The 9,851-nt window shown below is 39.0% G+C and overlaps 1 protein-coding gene across 2 annotated transcripts in view; it reads right to left on the bottom strand.

Annotated features, from left to right (window-relative positions):
• Nucleotides 1–9,851, bottom strand: part of LOC107086987 (pleckstrin homology-like domain family B member 2) — a 22,126-nt gene that overhangs the window by 10,119 nt on the left and 2,156 nt on the right. For both annotated transcript variants that reach the window (XM_015378306.1, XM_015378309.1), the window contains exons 2-5: nucleotides 5,556–5,656; nucleotides 3,478–4,445; nucleotides 3,082–3,405; nucleotides 1,014–1,148 (exon numbers count right to left, since the gene is read on the bottom strand). In XM_015378306.1, the coding sequence (XP_015233792.1) occupies nucleotides 1,014–1,148; nucleotides 3,082–3,405; nucleotides 3,478–4,445; nucleotides 5,556–5,607 (1,479 nt within the window). In that variant the 5' untranslated portion in view covers nucleotides 5,608–5,656. The remainder of the gene's footprint in view (nucleotides 1–1,013; nucleotides 1,149–3,081; nucleotides 3,406–3,477; nucleotides 4,446–5,555; nucleotides 5,657–9,851) is intronic.

The following is a 9,851-nucleotide window of genomic DNA, read 5'->3' as shown; positions in this document are numbered from 1 at the left end:
ATATTCAGGCATGTTGGTGTTTATTACATTGACATTCATTTTTGCCAACAAAATATCCATAATCTTTTTTAAGTTACAAAGGTAATAAGGTCTTGAAATTTAAATTTTCAAAGTATTTCACTGAGTGCCCTGTAAAGGGTTAAACAAAACAGCCAGACTGATAATTGTTTCCAACCATGATTAGAAACAGCAGTATTATGAACCATTTCACAAAGACTGAACTGCATTCTTTAGCATGATGAAGAGTTCAATGAACTCTGCAGTCTTAGGATCTCAGACCAGTCTGGCAAGTTTGGGACGTGGTGTAACGGTGTACTGGCATCATGGATGTGGACCCGAAAATCTGCAATTATTGTGTGACTCTCTGTCAATATGGATCAGAATCTCAGAATATCAGTGATGAAATTTGTGCTTAAAACATGGAAGACAATGCAAAACGGTACTAGCTAGGTGCATAACATTGTGGCAGATGAGGCTATATTGCTACCCGCTGAGATTTGTCCTGGAATAAGGGTTGCATTGAACACAATCGGGTGTGACCTACCACAAATATGAAATTTTCAAAATAGCCATATTCTTTATTAGGCTTTGAGCCTTATTAAGATAAAGAACAATCAGATGAAAAGTTTATCATTCAGAGCAGTTTTAGGAAATGTTAGGACCTTTCTACTCTGTGAAGAACTACAGTTGAACCAAATGAAAGAACAAAAAAACAGCATAAATGCATCTGATGATGTTCAAAATCCACAATTGCTTAAACAAAAGCCATTGTTAAAAAAGGCTCCTAATGTCTTAAACTTTAAACTGAGCCTTAGGGCAGCAGACATTATTCATTCTAGTGCAATCTTAGTGTGTTCTGATTACAGCATCAATAGTCAATAAATCATAGCCAAATTTGTTGAATATTTAAGAAAAAAGGTAAGAAATCATCTCGACTCTACAATCATTCTATCCATAACATGTAAAAAAAAAAGGAGCTCTTCAGATGTCAGCTGTGTGCATATGTTCTTTACCTCACGCAGAGACTCCTCCATCTGGTTATCCAGGTCTTTGATCTTCTGTTCAAGCTCTTCAATGTTGTTCAGAACCTGAATTCTCTCTTCCTCTATATGAGTAACCTCCTGTTTCAGCTGCACACTCTCCAAGGCCTGTAATGACATTAGGATTGAAAATAAATGTCTGGCTCCTTATAGAGCAAAGTAAACACAACAGTTTGACAACCAAGTTATCAAAAACATGTCATCACCATCCATCACACTAAAAAGTTTGAGCAAGATAAGAAACGGTTTCCGTGTTTATGCTGTTAGAATCGTTTGGCTTTGGATAGATTCGTTTTTCATTGAGTCACAAAACAGCTGCAGTCAAACTCATCCAAAAAAGGATCACTGGCAACAAGGGCAGGATTCTTTTCCACTTTGTGCAATGGAAATCTCTATCAGAGCTTTGCTGTACCAGCCATGCCAAAGCATTCCCACATATTGCACCATCTGCCAGAATGTCCTAAATATTCAGTCACAATCATGTGAATTTGTAAGATATCTTAAAATAAAAGTTCTCTTCCTTAAAGGAGCCAGGTGGGTTATTTTCTATTCAGACATGTGTGTGTTTAGCAACTCTAGCTGATTTATAGTTCCTCAGATGTGCGCTATTTTGTTCAGCACATACTCCCCTGAGGAATGTTGGAGATGGAAGAAGGGTTATTAGAAGACTGTAAACCACTGTCACAACTGAAACAGAACAGAAAATCTGGACTTCAATTGGATCCAGCATATCATGAGTGCTGCATCTAAAGAAAGTATCAGTTTTATTAAAGATGAAAAGGCTTTATTACCTGGGTTATTTACTTTTCACTTCTCCATTTCCTTCACTTGCATAGATGAGGTAAACATCTGGCAAAGTGCATGTTTTTCGTCATGCACGCAGGCTTACATTCTTCCACTTGCACAACCGTGCACAGCTGCGCATACACACAAGAAAATCTACACACTAATTCACTGCTGGATCAAGTAATTTCCTGCCCCCAACCCCATCCCCCCACCTCAAGAGTGTGAGTGGTTCATTGCTGAAACAAAACTAGAACTTCTTCATTAAAACCAGACACTGAGAAGTTACTGCTCCAGAGTGGAAAAAAAAAAAAAAAAGGCTTATACTTAAGAAAATTGGACTCTCTGGTAGAAAAACACCCATACAACTTGGTAAATGGTCGGTATACTTTGTATTTGGGCATTAAACATGTTGATCTAGTTTTGACAAAGAGCAGTGAAGCTTTCCAATTTAGGATCTCCTAAAAAGGTGGTGGAATCAAAATGAGGTCAGATTGTATTGACTTCAAAGTCTAAAAAAGTCTTGGGCAACTTTAATTTCCATGTTTATAAGTCTGTCCAATACATATAAACAGGAACTGTACAAATTGCTACATGCACAGTCTACTACATACATAGTCCTTAAAAATGCTTTGGTAAATACATTTATGTTTATACGTTTGGTGGAAATACACCAAAATAGAGCCTAGTGTTCTTAAAATTGTCCAGATTTCCTCTGTAAAGTAAAATGCATTATTTTGATTCATTGATATTTTAAAATTTGTTCAAATTTTGTTTCCTGGAAACTCTTACATCTGTCCTTAAGTAGGAATGCGGATAGGAAATGCTAATTTATTTGAGCTGGAGAAAAACATTCTGAGATAATACAAAAGGTAAACAGACACAGATAAATGGTCTGTCAGCATCATTACTAGCTGCATTCCACAGTAAGGGAGAGCCTCATTTGTTATTTTACTAAAAATTCTTTACTAATGTGTAGATTTTTCCAAAATCTGTAAGAGGAGGCAGCAAGGCCTAATAACAAACTTTTTAGTTGTTGTAAAAACTTAAACACCAACTATACAACACTTTAAAAAATTCAAAAATATTTCGACTCTGTCATCAATGGACTTTTGATTCTTTAGTCTTATGGACACTAAGTTCCTACAGTGGCGAGGATGCACCACCAATTTGGCCTTTTTATACTGCCTCTGCTCTTCAAAAGTTCTGTGCACGCCACTTATTTTCACTTATATTTCTTTGCTCTGGTATAACTTACTTTGGATCTGTGGTGAGTAGAAGGAGAGGGGGCACTGCTATTCAGGCTTGTCGCAGGTGAGTGGGACCTGTAGTTGCCCGGCTGACGCTGGATGGATTGCTGCTCCTCGGGCAGCTGAAGGTCTCTGGCTTTGGCAGTAAAACAGGTGTCTGGAGCAGTGCTGCTGGGGGAGTCAGAAAACACAGACTCATCGTCCGACACCTGCAGCTTCTCCAGCTCTTTATTGATCTTTTGTAGATCAGAAACAGCTGAGCCCGCTGGCTCTCGCACCACCTGTCCAAACTCAGTGCACAGGCTTAAGATGGTCTCTAGACGCTGGCATTCCTGCAAACAGCAGAATGAATCTTTTAATGATTCGTTAATTTAAACAATAAATTTAAATGATAATAAGCTCACCAATTTCTGCACTCTCTGCTCCCTTAGTCTTTCATCTCTCTGATGCTGGTGGTAGTCTCTAAGCTCCTCTTTGCCATTGAGAGAACTGATGCTGCTTACCCTTTGTCCTGGGCTTAGCCCACTTTTCCCAAATGACAACCTCCTCTCTCCTAATCCCAAATCCAGGACTGTTCCATCAATTTCTACACCCAGAGAGCTAAGAGAAGCAAGACTGGACCTCCTAGATGTGCTAGGCATGCTTGCCGGCACAGTCACATCTGGGGGCTGCTCAAGGGAGGAAAGGCTGCGCCGCTGTCCTGCTGAAACCACCACTCTATGGGAACCCACTGAATGACGAGAAGGCAGTGACAAAACGGGCGGGTCTGCTGCATTGTGAAGTCGTGGCAAAGAACGGCTATGCATCCCTAGGTTGTTGAGGGAACCTGTGGAGTATTTCCTCTGCCTTGACTCACCGATGGCTTTGCTTTGAGAGCTGAGTCTACGGCTCATTCGAGGGCTGGATGGCATACTGGCAGCGCCACTTTTGACCCGGGGAGAACGAGGTACTGGCTCCCCATAGGAGGACATCAGAGAGCTTCCATCGGAAGCATGAGAGAGCAGCAGACTGTCTTGTGATTGGTGGCGAGAGTAGGGATGACGAAGCAAGCCATTGGAGCTAATTTGGCGCTCACCCTGACGTGGCGATGGGGGCACACTGTTGCTGTTGATGTAAGAAAAGTTTCTGGAGGCAGAGGGCGGTCTCTCTGTGTTGCTGAGGATGGACAGCGGCCTGCTGGATTGGCTACCCACAGGTGCAGGTACGCTAAGGTACTTGCGACTGCATTCAGCTGCCCTCAGGCTGGCCTCAAGAGCACTCTTTCTGCGCTGCAGGGTCTCCATCAGTTCCTGAAGTTCTGCTTTAGAGCGAGAGCCCCTCAGCAATGTGCCCCCTACTGAGCTGCCGTTGCTGTGCTCCATTTTCAAACAGTCTAGAGAAAACAGAGATTTGACAAAGCATGAAATCCTGGACCTTGTTGGGCTTCATATAAAAGCCTTCATACTTTGTACCATCAGCCATATTTAACTTAATATCTTTAATCCACAAAGCCGCAGCTGAGCTACAAGATCTAATGTGTTTGGTAAGAGGAGGGGAAACCACTGATGAATGTACGCTCCTGCAGTTCTGAGGCCAGTACAAACACTGGCACAGACATTGGTCTCTTCTAAAAATGGAAGAATGTTCGTGAATCAAGACAAGACCAAATACTTATAGTCTGGACTGAAAATAATATCCTTAGAGAGTCAAATACCAAACCAAGCAGACTGATGAAAGTATCTGAATCAGCAGAGTGAGATGCTGAATATAAAGTACAAACATTAACAATATTTAAATTTATAGCGATCCCTGTCACTCCAAAGAAGATGTTTTAGTTTATTGTCATCTGTTATGGGTTTTTAATGACAGAAGGGCTCTGTTACCACACTTATTTATAGTGTTCTCTTCAAAGACCAAGAAAGTATTACATGCTACTATACACTAGAGCAGGGGTCTCCAACCCTGGTCCTCTATCTACTGCTCTGCAGATCTTAGATACATCCCTTCTCCATTACAGCTGAATTAAATAAATGGCTTGCTACCGGTACCAGGCTTTGCCAAACTTGATAACATGCTGAAGAGGTAATTCAATTAATTTAAATTTGCTGTGTTGGAGCAGGGATGCATCTAAAATCCGCAGGAGAGCATATCTTGAGGACAGGGATTGGAGACCCCTGCACACAGATATCTACAACCTAAGTGGTTTCTTAAGCTGAGCTCAAATTCATCTGAAGGTCAACTTAACACTGATGGATATATTTCTGAACATCATACCTGTTAACCTATTGAGAAATTCTGGCTAACCTATCAGTCCGATGTACAGCAACTATCACCAAACCTTTTAATTTAGGCTCCAATTCTTCCGATCTTACTTCATTTTAACCATTTTATTGTGTTTATTAATCTATTTGGAAATGTATATTCGATTAAACTGATACAGATTTACTGTTGATAATTGATGAAATACTGATAAGCAATAAGGTTTTATTTTTTTTCGTCTTACCAGAGGCATAGCCCAGTGTTGCCACAGCGCTCCTTTGAGGAAGCATGTTCATCACAATGACCTCAAAGAATCTCAGCTAAGGATGAAGAATTCAGCGAAATCTGCACAAGAAAAGACAGAAAACACAAACTAAATACAGAGCAAAAAAACAACAGAAATGGACATTATTTAACAAATTTGTCAAACCACAGAATAAAGATGAATACCAAGCTTCCTAAATAATACTTTCTTCTTCTTTGCTGCCATATTTGTTTCTGTTGTTTCCAGCTTTAATCTGCTGCCACAGTTTACATGGAAAAAAAAAAAAAATTCTCTTTTCCCCAAGTTGAAACCTTTCATCCTGGAACCTCTTTATTTTCTGTGGAAATATGCTACTAAATCACTTTCAGGAACCCGCGGGCCCTGAACCGTGTTGGTGGAATAGTCCAAAGTGTCGACCATTACTTACAGATGGAGCAAACAGAGAAGCAACTAAACCTCCAAGGAGAAGTTAGCTTCACAAAAGTACTTCCAGAGGGCATCAATGTTTAAGGCCCTGGAGGTCTCACTCGCCTCAGTTAAGGGTATTGTTCATGACTGAACAATAACAGGCAGGGCAAAAATTGCATCCATCTGAGAAATCCTGAGGCAAAAACATCTGCTGATGAATAAGAAAACAAGAGTCCATCTCAAAGTCCTCCCCTCAAATTTTTGAAACTTTTGGGAAAAGAATACTATGGGCTGACAAGAGATAAGTTGGTATTTTTACAAGCAGCAGCGTTTCAGAAAAGAATAGTAGTAGTGTGATGGATGTCAAATGCTTTGTCGCCTCAGGACTTAAACAACTTCATTGAATTCTCGCTTGTAAAAAAAAATACAGGATAACCCTTCCGTGATGTAAAGATTTTGTAATGGCCCAGTAAATGATTGGACTTCTGACTGTTAAAGTAGGTAGACTTAAAGTAACCTGTTCATTCTCCACTTTGCAAAGAAGAGTGGGATAAAAAAATCCGATGGCAGTTATATAACAACCAGTTATTGGGTTTAGGGAGCATTCATTGATTATCTGAACTAGTGTGACATTAAAGTAAACACTAGATTTGTGTAAGGGGAAAAATACCTTTCCACAGCACTGGGTGTTTAATATTGAATCTGTTTGGATTTAATTCCAAAAAAAGTAAAAAAAAAAAAAAAACTAAAACAATTCATTGGACTTGGTTTCCAAGTTTGAAGAGGTTTCGCTTCCCATCCAGGAAGGTTTTTCAATTCAAAATGTCAGAATTAGCGTTGAGTTCGAAGGTTCATATAGTAGCCAAAAAACTTGTTTTGGCTTAGAAAACATGCAAATTGAATCAGAAGAACGGGTCCGCCTCCTTAGGAACGGGGAGATGTTTTGGGTTCTTTGTTAGCCTGCAATACCTGATACTGGGCTATGCCTCTAAAAGGGGGTCGTTAGGGGCAATTGTTGGCTTTGTTGCCCAATTAGGCCACTCAACGCTAATTCTGACATTTTGAATTAAAAAAGAATCCTGGATGGGAAGCGTAAGGTCTTCAAACTTAGAAACAAAGTCCAGTGGATTGTTGTTTGATTTTTTTACTTTTTTGGATTAACTATGACCTGAATGACTGAGAATCTTTACCAGCATGTTTGGATTTAAGAAAGTTGATTAATTGTGGTTCAAAAGAGATATTCAAACAATAATTGAGAGCTAAGAGTAGTGCAATATTTATGCCTCATAGCTCTTAATATCATCAGCCCAGACAGGTTTATCACCAAAAAAAAAATCTGTTACACACCTTTAAAACATAAGATTCATGAGGTAAACTTTTTGAAGAACTGATATCTTTCTTCAACCATAACATGCCTTAAAAATGACCCACTTAAAATTTGTAACAGAGATGAATCATTTCCTTATTACATCTCAACTTGACACCAATCAGCAGTTTTGTTTTATCAATTGTATGGATTTATGAAACAAAATCCCTTCCTTTCATTTATGCTTCATAACATTTGAACAGCAGTGCTGATATTCCAGATGTGGATTTTTTCAGAGTAAAAGGAGGAGGGGGACTTTCCAAATGTCTGAGTATAAAAACAGAACTCTCTCTCTTTTTTCTTTTTTTTTTTTTTTTGGTTCTGGTCAGTTTTCCCAATAAAGTGAATAATGAGTCCACTGACATTCATACAATTCCTTTCCCTGTTGGGTCTTTTCCTTCAATTTGTTACCTTTACATTTTTACTTGTGACACTATTGAAATTATATTTTTTTCATTAGAATAATAAAATAGTATAATCTTTATTATCCTTAAGTTACAAGTAAGCATTTGTTCAAATACAGATGAGAAATCCATCATCAATCCATGCACATTATAGTGTTTAGTAAATGAGGATTTAATTAGCTCCAGAGACGAGACGCATTTCTTTTTAAAATAAGTCAGACGTTACTTGTTCCTGAATGCACACACATCTCACTCACAGAGTAAGAGAGAGATGGCTGATCTGAGAGTTTTTTAGTCCCACTGTCTGGAGAGAGCACAGACAGGAAACAGGGTATCCTCTTACACCGTCAAGCATCTAGTCAGCATGAGTTCATTCTCCAGACCTCCAAGAAAAAGAGTGGGGGAGAAGTTCCCCACACACAACCTCAAATCACAGGCAGGCAGGAGATGTTGGCTGTATCACCCACGCTTTAGGTCAGCGGGGAGGTGCACATGTAAACAGTTTGAGGAATTACGTCTGATAAGGTTACTTTCATCTCCTGTTTGGAAGAAAAGTATTTTTACAAGTAAACCCCAAAGTGCAGTTGATTTGCTTTCCTCGCCATTTGTTCAGTGAAAAACAATTACATTCCCATGGTTAGAAACGAATAAGAAATGGAAAATCTTTAAAAAACATGATGTTTCCGTTAATGACCACACCATACACAATCACTACCATCTCATAGTAACATAACAGTGTTTAAAACAGCTTTTGTGTATTAGTTTAATTTCAAGATGCCATCCCCCAGTGACTGATTGGTTCCTGCCAATAATGAAATGGATAATTGGGTTTAGAGCATTTACACTGAAACATTCAATCAAAATATCAATTATTTTACAACTATCTCTACGCAACTTACAAATATTTATCAAATAATTTGACATGCCTATATGAAATTATAAATTATAAGAACTTTTATGGGGCGATAGTGGCGTTAGATGTAGGAGTTTGCTCTGAAAATCAAAGGATTGACGGTTCAAGCCCCGACTCCGACTTCAGTGTCCTTGTGTCCTTGGGCAAGACACTTCACCTGCATTGTCTACTGATGGTGGTCAGAGGGCCCGGTGGCGCCAGTGTACGGCAGCCCCGCTTCTGTCAGTGAGCCCCAGGGCAGCTGTGGCTACAATGTAGCTTGCCACCATCAGTGTGGGAGTGTGTGCGTGAATGGGTGAATGAATGTAGTGTAAAGCGCTTTGGTCAAGTCTCCTAACATGCCATTTACCATTTATAAAGGAGACTTAAATGACATATTTTTCCTAAGAAATATTATTCCATAATTCATTATATAGATGGAGTTGTTTTCTTCAACTCAGACTAGCTTTTTTATAGCCAATTTTTGACATTTGAATGATGGAAATCTCAAAGACTCCCTAATACCATTGAACAGTAGACATTCGGGTGAAGGCAGCGTTGACAACTGAGATAATTTTGTGAGGTATTTGTATGTTAAATTTGCACCCTGTATCCCCATCCCTTATGCATCTTCTCTGTCTCACTCAGTGGAGAAGCAAAGCTCGGGGGCACATCTGTGAGAAACATGGCATAAAAACCTTGTTCAATAGAGCTGTTGTTTTTTTAGGAATGTCCAAACTAAGCACTAACAGTCTTTAGAGGATTTTATCATTGAGGGAAAAACTTCACAATCAAACAATCATGGTTAGAGGAAACAGAGAAATGTTTGAAGCGATTAAAAAAAAAAACTTGGTGTTCCAACAACTGCTAAGACATGTCTGCAGCTCATTTAAGCTGCGAAAAAGTCAGAGAGAGCTGCATTTTCACCAAAGAGAATTCATTATATATTACACTACATATGCTTTGAGCTTTCACTGCTTCCTGTTATGGAACATCACTGATTTGAAAGGTTAGACAGGGGTCGCCAACATAGTCAGGCAACAGGGTGTTCTGAAAGACCACATGAGCGGCCCTTTGAGCATCTTCCTAAAAAAAGGCACAACTATTTATATATATACATTTATATAAATATATAAATATATAGATATATATATATATATATATATATATATATATATATATATATATATATATATATATATATA

The sequence above is a fragment of the Cyprinodon variegatus genome, unplaced genomic scaffold, assembly GCF_000732505.1.
Source record: "Cyprinodon variegatus isolate N-32 unplaced genomic scaffold, C_variegatus-1.0 Scaffold169, whole genome shotgun sequence".
In the NCBI taxonomy this organism is placed as follows: domain Eukaryota; kingdom Metazoa; phylum Chordata; class Actinopteri; order Cyprinodontiformes; family Cyprinodontidae; genus Cyprinodon; species Cyprinodon variegatus.
The sequence above is the reverse complement of the archived record's forward strand: the minus strand, read 5'-3'. Positions and strand labels throughout refer to the sequence as shown.